Source organism: Astatotilapia calliptera, chromosome 12, assembly GCF_900246225.1.
Source record: "Astatotilapia calliptera chromosome 12, fAstCal1.2, whole genome shotgun sequence".
Lineage (NCBI taxonomy): Eukaryota > Metazoa > Chordata > Actinopteri > Cichliformes > Cichlidae > Astatotilapia > Astatotilapia calliptera.
In genome coordinates, this window is record NC_039313.1 from 19,830,251 (window position 1) to 19,845,252 (window position 15,002).

A 15,002-nucleotide genomic window follows, 5' to 3' on the forward strand; every position below is an offset into this window, starting at 1 on the left:
GCTCATTAAAGAAATCATTCAAATCCCACAAATACCATGATATTCATGACCACGGTGAGCGTATGCAAACTTCTGACCACATTTGTACAGTGTGTCCATGAAGCTTAACCTCCAATCTATACATCAAAAGCAGAAGTGGTACTTAGTAAATGATATGAAACAGAAACTGGAAAACATTGTTTCTACTTTAGTAGCACAAGGAGGTTCTGTGTGTTACTTTAGATGTGCCATGCTGTATATATTATCCAGACTCTGTTATTGAGCTATAGACAGCTATATTCACTCTATACTATTAGTTGTAGTTTCAGTGTTTAACTTTACGTTTGCTTTCCTGTGAAAGGTTGGTGGTCTTTTTCCGTGGCTTGTGCGTCGCTGTAGGCCCTTGCTTACTTAGTCTAAATGACTGACTTTCTAAACCATCCAGTCAGCTAAGCACACATTTGGGGAGTGGTTATGGGAGCTGCCTGCCTTGTTTTCTCTGTTGTAGTGTTTTGGTGAGGTCCTTTTGAGAATTGGGTTCCTTCCTCCCCTTATGCACACACGTGCTCTTCCTTCCTGCAAATCCAGTTCAAGTCCCACAAGTTCCCATTGAATGTTATTCCTCCTTAGGTACAATGCTGACCTCATAAGTAGATGTTTTAATTCTTCTCAGAGTGGTAGAGATTTGGAGAAGAAAAAAAAAAAAAAAGGGAATCCACCAAGCTAGTCAGCTGATCGTCTTTAACCCCTGTGGCTGGTAATCAGCCACCTTCATTAACCCCAGTCAGCTGTTGTTGTGTTTGTATCCCAGACCGAATCAGTTGCCTGCATGTTGGAAAATTACCCTTTGTAAAAGCAGATTTTTTAGATGGTCTCTTTCAAACCTCTCTGTGCCAAGGACAGAGTGCATCTTATGTTTACACATGCTGGGACCAAAGGGCAGAACAACCACTAGCTACTACAACTCCTTTATTCAGAGCTGTACTGATGCCAGACCTCCCTCGCCTCTGTCAGTGCGCCCCAGGGCAGCTGTGGCTACAATGTAGCTTGCCATCGCCAGTGTGTGAATGTGTGTGTGAATGGGTGAATGACTGAATGTAGTGTGAAGCGCTTTGGGGTCCTTAGGGACTAGAAAAGCGCTATACAAATGCAGGCCATTTACCATTTAAGTATCTATAATTCATTGCCAGTTACCCAGTACCTGCCGGAAGATGAAAGTTTTATGAAGTTTCCAGTCACCTCCTTGTTAAATTTATCTGCTAGGTAGTGCAGGGAGTCTGCTTAGTGTTGTCACAGTGCTTATTGTAATTTGAGACAGTGCTACCCCCTTGTGGTGTAAGTGTGACACTGCAGAGAAGACGATACCGAAGCGATCTTGATCGAAAAAATAAATAGTTTTATTTTCATGGTATGATCTACAGTGTTTTGTATCGCTTATTTTTTGCACAACTCTTACATCGTATGTGTTTGTCTTTTTTTTTTTCCAGCTTGTACTTGTACAAACTGGGAATTGCACCACAGATTCAAGACCTTCTAGGGAAAGTGGACTTCACAGGTAACCATCTACCATATAAATTACCTGAAAGTGAAACATAGCACAAACCTTATAACGCACAATATCATTCATACTACATTCATATTATTAGTCCAGCATCACTTTGCTTGTTAGTCCTCACGTGATGGTACAACACAACACGGTTCCCATGTGTTCTTCATGTTATAGCAGAATTTTATGACCAATGGTTCATTACCAGAGATCAGGCTCTTATCACTAGTGATGATCATCCACTCAAGTAATGGGACCATAAATGGAACAATTTATAAATTGCAGCTGCCCTAAAAGCAGGACGATGACCTTGAAGGGGAAATTGGATTTAAAAAGTGGGGGAGCTATTAGCTTTTTATGGGGCAAGGCCCTGAACCTTTTGATGGCACCTCGTGTGTACCCATGTTCTCCTGCAAGCAACTGTCATGGTGCTCTAAGAGCAACATGTCTTCATCTTAATTTTCCTCTAACAAAGGACATTTACTCTCCTCATGTGTGGTGTGAGGGGTCTGTTGTTCTAATATCACTTGATCATTTTTAACTAGTTTTTTGAATGTTATGAAATATTTATTTTAGGGTTTTGGCAGATTGATTTTAAGTCGTTGTTAGTGTTCTGATGCCCCATTTAACAGTTATACTGGTTAGAATTTTGTCCCAACTGTATGTTTTGTTGTTGTTGTTGTTGTTTTTATTTGTTTATTTTATTTTTTTATTCCAATGTGCCGTGTCGCAGCTGTTTCATGTCAGTAATATATGTGTTTTACAGAGGAAGAGATCAGTAACATGAGGAGTGAACTGGAAAAGTATGGCATTCAGATGCCAGCTTTCAGTAAAATTGGAGGTATCCTGGCCAATGAGCTGTCGATTGATGAAGCTGCCTGTGAGTGATCTTTTAACCTTGTGATCTTTTAACCACTCAGTTGTTTTTGACTGAAGTAAACGGAGTTATCTGATCTGATATGTGATATCCTCCACTAAATCCATGTTTTGTTTTTTTTCCTTAGTACATGCTGCTGTGATTGCCATCAATGAAGCGGTTGATAGAGGTCAAGCATCTGTCACAATGGGAGCCCTGAACAATCCTAACGCAATGCTGAGGAACACACAGGAACCTCTGGCCCAAGAATATCAGGACACACTGAGTCAGACCAAGTCTCGCAAGCGGGATCAGTCCTCAGGGAGGGTGAGAAGACAAACACTTCAGTGATCTCTTGGAGCTTTTTCCTTTTTATTTAGTATCTTAGCTGCAGGGTAGCTCTACACTAGGGCTGAACGATATATCGCATTTGCGATAATATCGCGACATGATCGAGTGCAATTTTCTAACCGCAAGGCTGCGATAACTCTGGACATGTCCAAATTCATGGCGCATCCCCTGAGGCCGCTTTGTAGACCGCTACGCAAGCGACGCGCCGAAAGGCTGTCCAAATTACTACTGAATTCATAGCGCGGCCAGCCACTCCAGTTCCAGCATGGCGGCCGCTATAATTTAAAATTACTCATACGAATCTTCTGGGTCACAAAAAACTTTTAATATTTCAGGCGAGAAGTAGTTGTGTAAACATCAATATCGCTCGTTTATCAAGATATCCAATTTGCAAAAGTGCTTGTTTTGCGTATCTAGAGACTGAGCATCAGGCATCATTCTGATGCTGGGCTTCACCACGTTACACTGAGAGGCAAAGGAATTAATTAGCTGTAGTCAAACACCATAAGGTTCTGTATATTTGGAAGAACGGCATCATCTTGGACGGATCCAATCAATATTTTCTATCGACTGTTCACACCTTGGTTTTAGAGCCACCGTTTGGTTTATAATTGTTTTTTAATTATTTTTTTAGATGGAAAAAATAAAACAATGCAACTTTCTCATCTTCAGCCTTGTTAAAATTGTCCTCACCCCTTTAACCTGACCATGCAACCTTGAGAACCATGTATAGCAAGGCTTTTGATTAAGTGTACCGACCTTTACTCGCTGCTGAGGGTGAACATGTTTCATCTGTGTTCAACTGACACCTAACGGTTGGCTGACCACAGACAGATTTTAAGAGCTGTATGTCTGAATGTAGTTTCTAGAAATTTCTGAATCATGTGTGTTATTTGAGACATTTTCCAAAGGAATATAAAGAAGTGTGATATGTATGTGGCAGCTATATTAACGCGAGAACTGCACGGACATCTGAAAATGGTTGCCTGCGCTGATGTGCTCTACAGGCTTTGCCAGCACATTCCAGTGACTGCATTGTAAGCTGTATTTACCTAACGCTCCACGCCATCCAGCACCTCTCCTCCCATTCTCTTTACAAACGCTGTGCAAACAGTAGCACTAGCTTTTCTTTTCTTTTTTAAATTGATATTACCACACCAATTTAAATGAGAATGGGAGGCAGTAAATACAACCTGCTAAAATATAGTGCGCTTTGTTTTTTTTTTAACAATTATATGCATATAATGTGATTATATTTTCTTTGTCTCCCTCTGTTAGCGGTCCTCAGTTGCTGCTGAAGAAAGAGATGTTTATGAGGAGCTGCTGAATCAACAGGAAATCCAGACATGCATTGATCTTGTCAACAGTAAGAACTTCCCTATGTTTGCTTTACACACATTCTCACTTAAACACTGTCATGTGTCGCAGATGTTTTTGTCTTTGTGTGAGATGGGCCTTTATGGGTATTAGGTCTAAACATCTGTTAAATCAGATTATGCAGCACAATTACACAGTTAATCAAAACAATATTAAAGTTAAAAAGGATCTGCTCACTGTCTTTATTTTTCCTGTCTCCAGCCCAGGAAGCTATAAGGCAGGTGAATCATGCTGTGTCGAGCCAGGATCAAGCTGCTCTGCTGGCTGCGCTTAGGCTCAACGTGCTGGCCTTGCTCGGTGTTCAGGAGTCAAACAGCCGGTGGTATCTGGAACATTTTACCAACTACTGTCAGCATAAATCTAAGGTATACAGAGTCAGAGCTTGTTTGCTCAGTTGTTGGATTTAATTCCAGCAGTGTGTGTGAGAGAGAGAGAGATCCATATTTCAGACTTTGTGGTCTTCTTGTTATCCAAGCATTTGTTACAAGTGAGCAATGGCCTGCTTTCACATGAAATATCTAACTCCACCTTCAAATAATAAAAATAATCAAGTCAAAATGCAAAGAAAAACGAGCCATTTCTTTAATGGGGTCTTTTTGGATATCTGCTTAGTGTAATCTAATGTTTCTTCTTCAGGAAGGTGGAAGGGTCCAGATTCTGGACAAGGAAGAGATTCAGCGAGTTGTCAGCTCCTGCAATGACTTTGCCGAAGCAGAGAAACGAAGTAAGTGGCTTTTGTAACTTCGGGCTGTTTACTAATGAGTTAAAATTCAAACTACCTAATCACCCAAATACGACTCATGATAAGTATTTAATATGGGTTCTTAAAGGTCCTTCAGAACATCATGTATAAGGTTGTACGAAATACTGTTTTCGTTCATTTGGGGAATTGATTCCAAGTTATAATGTAAAACATGACTTTGTTGTCATTTTCTTAATCAGAACTTGAAGCAGTTGCAAGAATCAATACAGCCATTCGCCTGGGCAATGCTTTGGAAACAGTGGAGGAGCTGATGAACCCGGAGGCACAGCTGCCAATTGTCTACCAAACTGCTGCCAACCTCTACCAGGCTGAGCTTTTCAGTTTGCAGCTACAAGGGGGACGGGTGAGGCATGTTTCAGACTTTTACTCTGTGCACATGGATGTTGATGGGTATTGACAAGGTCAGCGATATACATGTATATACATGCGCACACACACACACTCTGCAGGCAACAATTTTCTGATCTAGTATTTTATGTTTTTCAGTCTGGACTGAGCCACGAGGAACTGAGTGTAGCTGTAGAGATGCTGTCAGCTGTCGCAGTGCTGAATGAAGTACTAGACACCAAAGACCCACAGGCTGTGATTGAGCAGCTAACAGACTCTCCCCTGGGCTTTACCAACATAGACCAAGACAACCTTAACAGGTAAGATAGCCGCAGGATAGATGAGGAAGCAAAAGGAAGTGTTATTGTTTACTCACCTTCCCCCCCAGTGTTCCCATTTAGTGGATTCATCTACTTTTAAGTCAGGCTGTGGAAACGACACAGAGACCATAAAGAAGAGTTATTGTGATTTATTGCAGAATGTTTATACAACATGTTTATGGCAGTTTTTAATATATAACTACTTTACCCAACTTCTTATCAACATTACTGCTAATAAATAACTCTTTACTTATCTCGGTCACTTTGTGCAGCAGCTAATAGTTAAAAAACTAATCCCTGGTAGTTAAACATAACAGTTCAACCATATTGTGGTAGTTTTAACCTAATAGCATTTAATTTATATTATACTAACAAGAACATACAATATGTGAATTTTTAGTGATTTACACATTCACCTAACAACAGAAAGACCCTCAATTTCATCCTGGGAAGAAACCCAAAATCCCTTTGGTGGTTGTTTGAGGGGGAGAAAAACTAATTTGACCAGATAAAATCTGCAGAGCTTTTTTTTTTCTGTATGATGATTTTTCTTCTAGTCTGTTAGTTGCTTGGTATATTGAATGCACCACATGAACAAAAATCAGTTTATGTCTAAAAATGGGTAGCAGGTTGGTGTAACTTTTGGTTCCTCTCAGACATTTGTCCTGCTGTACTGTATGACGGGACACTTATAAGCTTATAAGGTTAACGATTTGCTTCACAAAGTTATCAGTTTACAATGCAGACAACACTTGGTTCCACACTGCTGTCTGCTCAGCTGTGGTGCTAAAGTGCTAAATGCAGCTGTGCTGTGGTGGGCAGGCTATGAGGACACCAAAAATTACACCCATGAGTGTTTTGTTGTTGCTGTAATGTCATAGTTTTTTCTTTTATTTATTTATGACTTAAAAATTAAGTTATAATGTATTTGCGCATCCAAACAATTTCTGGTTACATAAGTCCTTCTTTCCTCAGGTATTCTGACATGCTTATCAAAGAGCGAGCTGAGGCGCTTTCCACGGGCCAAGAGTTTCTAACCTGGAATGATGTCCAGAAATGCATCGACACCGTGAATGTTCAGGTCCAAGAAGAGCATGAACGTAAGAACGTCTTGCTGATTTCCTCTTCTAGTTTACATATTTTAGCAAGTGTTTTGCCCTGTGCAGCTAATCAATTTGCTATGCAATTTGGTGACTACTGAATGAATCATTAGGCTTCTCCTTGTTTCTCCTCGTACATTGTAAAACAATGTCAGTTCTCTAAACTTTGCTAGAACATATCTGCACATAACAAAACTAGAACTGGCCACTTAATAAAAGCAGGAGATTTGATACTTGCTGTAAATGTAACTAATACACAGTGATCTTTTGTTGAGTAACATACGGCGATATGTTGTACGTAGAGAGAGATGAGGCATGTAGAAGCTCACAGACATGTACAGTTCAGACAGACATGTGACAATTACTCATGCCTGGACTGAAACCTGAAGGTGCTGGTGATTCCTTAAAGTGCTTTTGTCTGCTAAGAGAACCATATCAGACATCACACTGAGTCAAGCTACGATATCACACCCAATCTAAATTGTAATTTTGAGAATAACAAACGATTAACTGCAAACTGCTCAAACATAAATAATTTCCTTGAGGCTCAAAAAGGCGTAAAACTACACAGTTTGCTGAGGTGGACATGACGTAAAGGTGCTCAAAATACTCCCACTGTTTCAGGAATATTCTCAAATTACAGATGTTTGAAACCTTAGAACAGTTTTTTAGGCATCGTCTTACACTGAAAAATGAAACACAATCTGTGCTCTTAACTTGTCTGAGAGGCTTTTGTTTTTTTGTTTTTTGGTCCTCCACCTACAGGAATCATAGCCATAGCTGAGATCAATGAGGCACTAAACTCAGGTGATCATGAGCAGACCCTTGCAGCCCTCCTCCTCCCTACAGCCAAGTTGTCGGGGGTGAACCCAGCCACAGCCAAACACTACCATGATGTCCTTCAAAATACCAAACAACTTCTCTGCCAGGTAGGCGAACATTTCTTTAGTCATTTCGAATATACTTGCACCATCCACAGCTAGATATTGTGGAAAACGTCATTATAGCTGAACGAATCCTTATTTTGTTTATTTATTCATTTTGTAAGTTTTTTTTATTATTTAAACCTGTCCTGTGCAGCAAGCAGGATCATGGTCTGAATGCTTTATTGTGGAAAGCACATTTGCTTTCCTAAGAGGGGCATAGACTCTTGTAATTGTTTTTGGGTCATTATTCATTTTATTTTATTATTCATATTATTATCTGTGTGGGTATTAAGCTGGGGGTGATGCCAGGTTGGTGAAAGATAGAAAAAAGGGTGAAGTAAACGGGCATTTCGGTCTCCAACTCGCTAACAAAGCACACATTTAAATGATATGCAGCAACTGAAAGACAAAACAGAGGGAGGGACACAAATATAGAATTTTGCTGTGTGTGTGTGAGAGGATGTGAGTGTCTGTGTACGGCAACAATGCCCCAACAACAACAACAACAACAATTTTTGTTGTTGTTGTATTTTGTTTTTAACCATCAGTTGCACACAGAGGTTTTTCATAAATTACTCATTCTGTGGTCAACACTCGACCTTCAACAAACAAAAGACGTCAAGCAAGAATTCACGAGACAAAATAAAACAATTGAAATTAAAAAGGTGCTCTTTTGAGCTTACAACACATAAAAATAATAAAATAAAAAATTTGATGACCTCAAATTACAGAAACAAAAGTCTAGATAGTGACTATAAAAACGACTGACATAGAACAGTCACAAGTATCACAGCTGGTTTATTTAATGTTTTCTTTGGTGTGTGGGGAGACGTTGACATGTGGAGTTTAAAAAGTCTTAATTTTGTAGTGGAGAACTTTTCAGCTGGTAGAATAAATTCGTGGTATTGCTTCCTCTTGCGGCAAATGTTTACGGCACGTTTTGCAAATTACCGCATTTTGTTCAGCGAGTCTCATTCCCTCGCTCGTCCGGTAGGATATAAACACACATGCTCAGCGCAGTGCGCCAGGTAGAAAATTTTCTGTTTGGGAGGGAGGGGAATTAATGATTGTGCAGCATGTGGGAGGGAAAAAAAAAACCTCACAGGGAATTGCATGCAGACAGCTTAATATTGCCATGGCAAATTATAAAGCCATTTTAACTATCGTGAGTGGAAAAACTTGCAATACATCGAGTATATTTGAATTATCTCCCACCCTTACTGTGTGGTAATTAAAAATGAGAAACATATGACTGCACAGCCAGCAAAGCCACGTGAATGGCCCTACCAACCTATGCAGCTCATGTCCCCCCTGAGACCCTACGTGCGTGGGTGATGTGTTGTCAGAGAAGCAGAGGGAGGAGAAGGCACGGGATGATGATTAAGATCAGGAGGTAGAGGACTCCCCCTGGAAGGAAAGGGCGAGCAAAGCAGGTTCAGTAAGCACCCCCACTTCCTCCATGAATCATTATTTAAACCGTGTCATAACTTTGTCCTGTTAGTTTTGTTATACAGCAGTTTTTTATCCTATGTCACTTCTTTACATTAGGTCATGTATATATCTATCTGAATTGCTCAATCTTGATTTTAAAGTAACGGATATATCGTTTACAAAAAGTATTGTTGACTTTTGGATATAATTTTAATGAAAAAATGAACAAAACATGACACATAAAACATGTTTTTAGTATACATGGAAACAAATAACACTATGGCCACATTAATAGTTTCTGATTCTGGATGTAACGTGGATACAGCCTAATGTTAACCACAATGTCCGGTCTTCAGTTTGTCATTTTCCCTTGTGACTTCCTGCTGTGTTCCAACAATAGTCCAGGCTTGGGTTTTGTTTTGTTTTTTTTGTATACATGTCCAGTATCACGTCATAACTGCTTGTCTCGGAGATATCTCGCGGAGAGAAATAAATTGTAGTTCTGAAGCCGCTGTCTTGGAAATAAGCATACACAGGAAGGGATCAAGACAACTGTGGAAACAGCAGAGACACACAGCTACTCTAAAGTATCCATACAGGCTGTCGTCCCCACCGGAAAACAGGCGGATGTAGTGGGCCATATGCAGGACTCCGCTGGGCAAGAAGCACACCAAGAAGATGCTGAAAACCAGAGTGCTGACTCTGATAAATGGCTTCCAGTCACAAGCACTTTGACCTAGATGGTAAATTACAGCCACATGGGCATAGATACAAAAGAGGAAGGGCGTTATAAAGCCTAGACAGATAAGCATCAGCCTATATGGCACCAGATGGGAGTGTGATTTTTCGTCTAGGGGAAGTACATCATGACATGTTGTGATCCCCAGCTGGGAGATGTTGTAACTCTGCCTGACAAGGAGCTCAGGCACAACAGCAGCCCCGAACAGGAACCATATAACCAAGCACGTCCACACCGCCAGTGTTTTCGTAGCAAGTCTCCTGTACATGAATGGTTTGACCACAGCCAGGTAGCTGTTCAGGCTGATGCACGCGATGGTCTGAGCTGAGCAGTAAACATTACCGTAAAACAAAGCCGTAATCAGCCGGCAGGAGGTTTCCCCAAATATCCAGTTGTTCCCATTGAAGTGGTAGTGAACACGCAGCGAAAGGGAAAGCAGGAGCAGCAGGTCAGACAGCGCCAGGTTCAGGTGAAGAACGACTGTGGAAAAGGACTGTGCTCTGAGCCGGACTCTGAGAAAGGCCAGAATGTAGCCGTTGGAGGGGATGCCCACCAGCATAGACAGGATGTACGATGAGGGTATGACCCAGGTGCTGAGCACCCCTGTGGTATAGGCTGTCACTGGATCCTCTGGCTTCACATGCAAGTTTCTGCCTGTGTCATTATAGTCGGCCTTAAAGGTCCTTGGATTCACTGTGTGAGGTTGGATTTTGGTCCTGTTTTTGTTTCCTGTAAAGAGTAGAAAACAGTTTTTACACCTTCAAACCAACTTTCATGCAAAAAGTTTTTTTTCTTTTGTACCAAAATGTTCTGAAGGTTTTTTGTTTTGTTTTAAAGAAGTAATTTTGGTTTTCTATTTTGTGAGTCTGAGTTGGGAAAAGAGCTTTCCCAGTTGTTGGATACCAAAATGTACTTTTTCTACAAGATTTAAGCTTTTTTCGTTTTCTTTTTTTTTTAAAGAGTTATCCTTTTAGTAATGTGTTAACTTAAGAAACTTACCATCAAGCTGATTGGTCTGCACTGCCATCAAACAAATGAGTAGTCCTGGCATGAGGTCAAACATGTCACCGTTAAGTTGATATTCCAGTATTTCCCAGTTAATTAGGCTTCAGCCCTCTTGGTTTTGCTTCTTGTCAGGAGTTTTCCACCAGTAAAACTTTGTGTTTTGCATCTCTTCAGTGCAGCGGTCGAGCTGATAATGGTGTGAGCTCAAACTCAGCTTCCTGGCAGTGTATACAGAAGCATGTTTCCTGCCTGGACTTGAAAACTGAATTCCCTGCTGTCTGCGTCAGTCACAGCCCTCTGAATCACTGGAGTGGGGGAAAAAAACTACTTAATGGTTTACAGAGCTGTTTATCGTGTTTGTCCAAGGAGTTTGGTTCATTTAAGACATTTGACTGGTTTTGGTTTTATTACTTTTGTTAAAATGGGATTTGGTGTTTGTCAGCCTAGTGAATTAGAAGCTGGTTTTCAGACAACATAAAATGTGTAGCAATTACATCATGAATGCAATAAAGGAAGTGAAATGTGTGCTTGAAGATGGTCATTTAGTAAAGTGTTTTCCCAGGACAGTGTTTTTCTTTCTTCCTGTCTTGCCTCCATGCTGTGCTGCTTTTGAAGGACTGCTATGTTCTTCTGGCTTGCGCTATCACATCACATCACGCATGTAACATCTCTTATGACACCCTCAATATATGAGGAGTGCGTGAAACGCACAAGTAATGTCTTTACTTTCAGACTGCTTCAGTGTTTTGTAAACAGCGACTTCCTTCCTGATGGTCTTGTGGTCGATGATGCACCCCTTGATGTTGTCTAAAATTAGCTTGAGAACAAACATAAGGATCAAGCTGAATAAACATGCTGTGTTTGTTCTGACTTTTGAGCCCATTATAGACTGAGGTCATTGCTTTAAGTGGTGGGCTAGGATATGGTTGCAGGTCATCTTTTGTCAACTTTTCCTTATTTGTCTCGACTGGTTCCTGGCACTGGTTCTCTATAATGCGATCATTATCTCTATTAAATATCTCCACAATCCCAGTTTGACTTTGGAAAATATTTCAGGTACAGTAAATGTACACAAACTTAAAACTTTCCACATTATTTTGGTTCTGGGTGCTTTAAATATTTTAGAAACGATGAACAAGCTACTAATAACGCCTTGTTTGAGTGAGTTTGAGTTTTGTCTTCTGAAATGAAGAGGAATGATCTTTGTTCTTTTTCCTGATCGTAGAGCTCCGGTGATGAATCTGCAGTGCTGTGGCTGGACCAAATCCAAGAGGCCATACTGACAGCCAACCAGGATGAAAAGGAGGCTCTCGCATGTATGTTCTCGTAAAGCCTGATTAATTCTTCAAATTGATCTGCGATTTGTTTCCATGAATAACTGTCACATAATGCCTTATAGATGCTCTTATCCAGTGTTTCTTGTTGCTATAGCGAGGCGGACGTAGAAATGAACTATTGAAAAAAAAAAAAACAATAAAAAATGTCAATGTAATTCATTTGATGTCTAATTCATTTAAATTTATTTTCCTGTACACTACTCAGTGTGTTCACATTGTACTTTTACTGTATACTGTTGTTTTATTTGACCCAATAGCGTTGTGAAGCTGACACCAGTGGTTTTTCTTTTTGCTTTGCATTGCTAGTGTCTGGAGCAGTAGCTCATATTAACAAGACAGTGAATGAGGGGGACTCCCAGAATACACTGGAGGCTTTGCAGGCTCCCAGTGTAGGGCTGAGAGCAGTTCTTCCTGAATGTGCTGACACGTACCAAGATGACCTTTCACAGAAACAAAGAGACGGTGCTGCCAAAGGTAACAGGATTTACATCTGTGGGACAGCAAGTGTGCTTTCTGTTCAAGAAACTCCAGTGAGAAGTTGAGAATTTGTGTCAGATTTACACCAACAGACTTTTTAAAAAGCACTTTCTGCTTTCCTCCAGGCAGCACTGATGGTGTGTGGGTAAAACACTGCATCAAGGACAAATATGACTATTTCTATAACCTGGAAACTGAACAGGGCACCTGGGAGGAGCCTGAAGGGTTTGAACAGAACAGCGGACATCTCAGTAAAGAAGAAATCCAGGTGCTACCCCTTGATTATAAAGCTTTAACATTTCCCATTGATTGGGCTGATTTCATTTTTACTTTAACAGTAGTGAGATTTGTTTATACTTGGATTGCATCTAAACAAACAATTTTCATGCTGCTGTGGGGTATTCTTGGTTTTTCCCTCAGAATGTGGTGACCTGTGTGACTGCTGAGTATAACAGGGAACAGCTATGGCTGGCCAATGAGTGCTTTGTGACCAAGCTGCAGGCAAGAGTCAGAGGTTACCTGGTCAGGAAGAAGCACGTCCAGAGAATGGAGTATCTGCATCAGCAAGAACCACATGTCATAAAACTGCAGGTAGCTTATAGAACCTCTATAAAGTGTACTTAGTAATTAGTCAAATATTCCTCATTGATTCTGGATGTCTAGGGCTTATCCAAGCACAAACAAATCATAAGCAAAGGTAGCTATATACTTACATTAAATTACAACCACTGTACTGACTGCATATTTTTGTTTGCATCTTCTTAGAAGACAAACCAACAATGACAACAATGTCTTTAGAAAACTGATGTCTAAACTTCATGACTAAGCTTCATAAACTGATTTGTGGTGAAGCTGATGCCGAACTTGTTGCTTGTACATGTTTGTCTCAGTTTTTCCTTTTTTTGCAGGCTTGTTGGAAAGGTTACAAACAGAGGAAAGTGTATAAAGAGAGGATGAATTTGCTTCAGAAAAATGTTGCTTCCATTGTCAAGGTGATGAATTATTTTTGTTATGAATGACAGACTGAAACAGGAGAATATTAATTGGGATTTTTAACACTTATTAACACTAATTGACCTGTGAATAACATTAGCAACATAGCTGCTGCATCAAACGCCTGGTATATATTTTTTTATAACTGTTTAATAAATACTTTATTTTATTTAGATCCAGTCTTTTGTAAAGATGTGGAAAGCAAAACGTGAATACAATCAGAGGCAACAGTTCTTCAAAGATCATGTAAGTAATACTTCATTGCCATTACTCAGGTGCAGGATTTGGGTTTGTTTTCATGCTTCCTAAAACTCTGATTCATTTTTGTGTTTAGGAAAAAGAAATTGTGAAAATCCAAGCTTTTTTGAAGGCCAACAAAGCCAGAGAGGACTACAGGACGCTAAGTGAGTCATAAAGAATTTAGATCTGCGTTTGAATATGAAATTATGGTCTTGATGCATGTTTCGCCAGTTTTAGAGGATTGCAACTTACAGCGAGTCACAAATTTTTGAACAACCACATTATTTGCAATTTTCTTCCCCCAATTTTTCCTCACAGTCAAGCCAAAAATATTGTACAGTTCTGATGATAATATATATAATATGAAAAACACAGCTGACAAGCACAGACAGTAATATAAATGCAGAACATGATGAAGGATAAACTTGCAAATTGCATTTGTTGCTGACTTTATTTTTTACACCAACTCTCAGCTGGAGCCAAGGATCCTCCTCTGTCAGTGGTGCGTAAATTTGTCCACTTGTTGGAGCAGAGCCCTCTGGATCTACAGGAAGAGCAGGAAGTGACACGGCTTCGGGAGGAAGTAGTCACAAAGATTCGCTCCAATCAACAGATGGAGAAAGACTTGAACCTAATGGATATAAAGATTGGACTGCTAGTGAAGAACAGGATCACTCTGCAGGTTGCCGTCACCTCTAATTAATACGTGACAGGAAAACGGAAAGTTAATAAAAATGGGTTGAAATCATTTATAGTTTGAGTAAAATGTTGTTGACACTAAAATCTGAAGAAGTTTCTTTATCTATTATCCAGCCAAACTCCTATTTAACTTTGTTTCTTTGAAAAGGATGTTGTGTCCCATAATAAGAAAATGAAGAGCAAGAAAAATAAGGCGAGTAAAGATGACCCGACGGCAGGAGACAGACTCGGTATTAAGGGCCTGAGTAAAGGCAAAAGACGGAAACTCGAGGCCTACCAACATCTCTTTTATCTACTACAGGTATGAAAAATGTGTCTGATTTCTTTTCCACTCGCCCAGTTCTTGATATAAAACCAGTCATGGCATTTCAACTGAAAAGACTCAAAATACTGCTGGTCCCAAAGTTATTTGGAAGATATTTGTAGATAATTCGCAGATGCAACTTGTATAATTCATCCCCCGTGGGTTGTTTTTTTTTTTTTTTTTTTTTTGGGGGGGGGGGTATAGTGGGGGAATAGTGTCCAATTTCCACTAC

The 15,002-nt window shown here is 40.1% G+C and overlaps 2 protein-coding genes across 2 annotated transcripts in view; one reads left to right on the forward strand and one right to left on the reverse strand.

The window, feature by feature from the left end:
* iqgap2 (IQ motif containing GTPase activating protein 2) overlaps window positions 1-15,002 on the forward strand; it is a 37,647-nt gene that overhangs the window by 14,370 nt on the left and 8,275 nt on the right. Inside the window, exons 7-25 of the mRNA XM_026186083.1 lie at window positions 1,467-1,534; window positions 2,292-2,405; window positions 2,530-2,708; window positions 4,011-4,098; window positions 4,311-4,474; window positions 4,746-4,833; window positions 5,052-5,215; window positions 5,359-5,519; window positions 6,495-6,619; window positions 7,385-7,548; window positions 11,946-12,036; window positions 12,364-12,531; window positions 12,660-12,802; window positions 12,955-13,125; window positions 13,443-13,526; window positions 13,702-13,773; window positions 13,862-13,931; window positions 14,241-14,449; window positions 14,615-14,767. Of these exons, the coding sequence (XP_026041868.1) occupies window positions 1,467-1,534; window positions 2,292-2,405; window positions 2,530-2,708; window positions 4,011-4,098; window positions 4,311-4,474; window positions 4,746-4,833; window positions 5,052-5,215; window positions 5,359-5,519; window positions 6,495-6,619; window positions 7,385-7,548; window positions 11,946-12,036; window positions 12,364-12,531; window positions 12,660-12,802; window positions 12,955-13,125; window positions 13,443-13,526; window positions 13,702-13,773; window positions 13,862-13,931; window positions 14,241-14,449; window positions 14,615-14,767 (2,476 nt within the window). The remainder of the gene's footprint in view (window positions 1-1,466; window positions 1,535-2,291; window positions 2,406-2,529; window positions 2,709-4,010; window positions 4,099-4,310; window positions 4,475-4,745; window positions 4,834-5,051; window positions 5,216-5,358; window positions 5,520-6,494; window positions 6,620-7,384; window positions 7,549-11,945; window positions 12,037-12,363; window positions 12,532-12,659; window positions 12,803-12,954; window positions 13,126-13,442; window positions 13,527-13,701; window positions 13,774-13,861; window positions 13,932-14,240; window positions 14,450-14,614; window positions 14,768-15,002) is intronic.
* On the reverse strand, window positions 9,210-11,466 carry f2rl2 (coagulation factor II (thrombin) receptor-like 2). Its single transcript, XM_026186085.1, has 2 exons — window positions 10,715-11,466; window positions 9,210-10,444 (listed from the first exon to the last, which is right to left on the reverse strand). Exons 1-2 carry the CDS (start codon window positions 10,776-10,778, stop codon window positions 9,423-9,425), a joined length of 1,086 nt encoding a protein of 361 aa, XP_026041870.1. The 5' UTR covers window positions 10,779-11,466; the 3' UTR covers window positions 9,210-9,422.

Coding starts and splice junctions, on each gene's coding strand:
- f2rl2 (XM_026186085.1), bottom strand. CDS start 10,778: ATGTTTGACCTCATGCCAGGACTACTCATTTGTTTGATGGCAGTGCAG. Junction 10,445..10,714: donor GCAGACCAATCAGCTTGATG/GTAAGTTTCTTA, acceptor TACTCTTTACAG/GAAACAAAAACAGGACCAAA.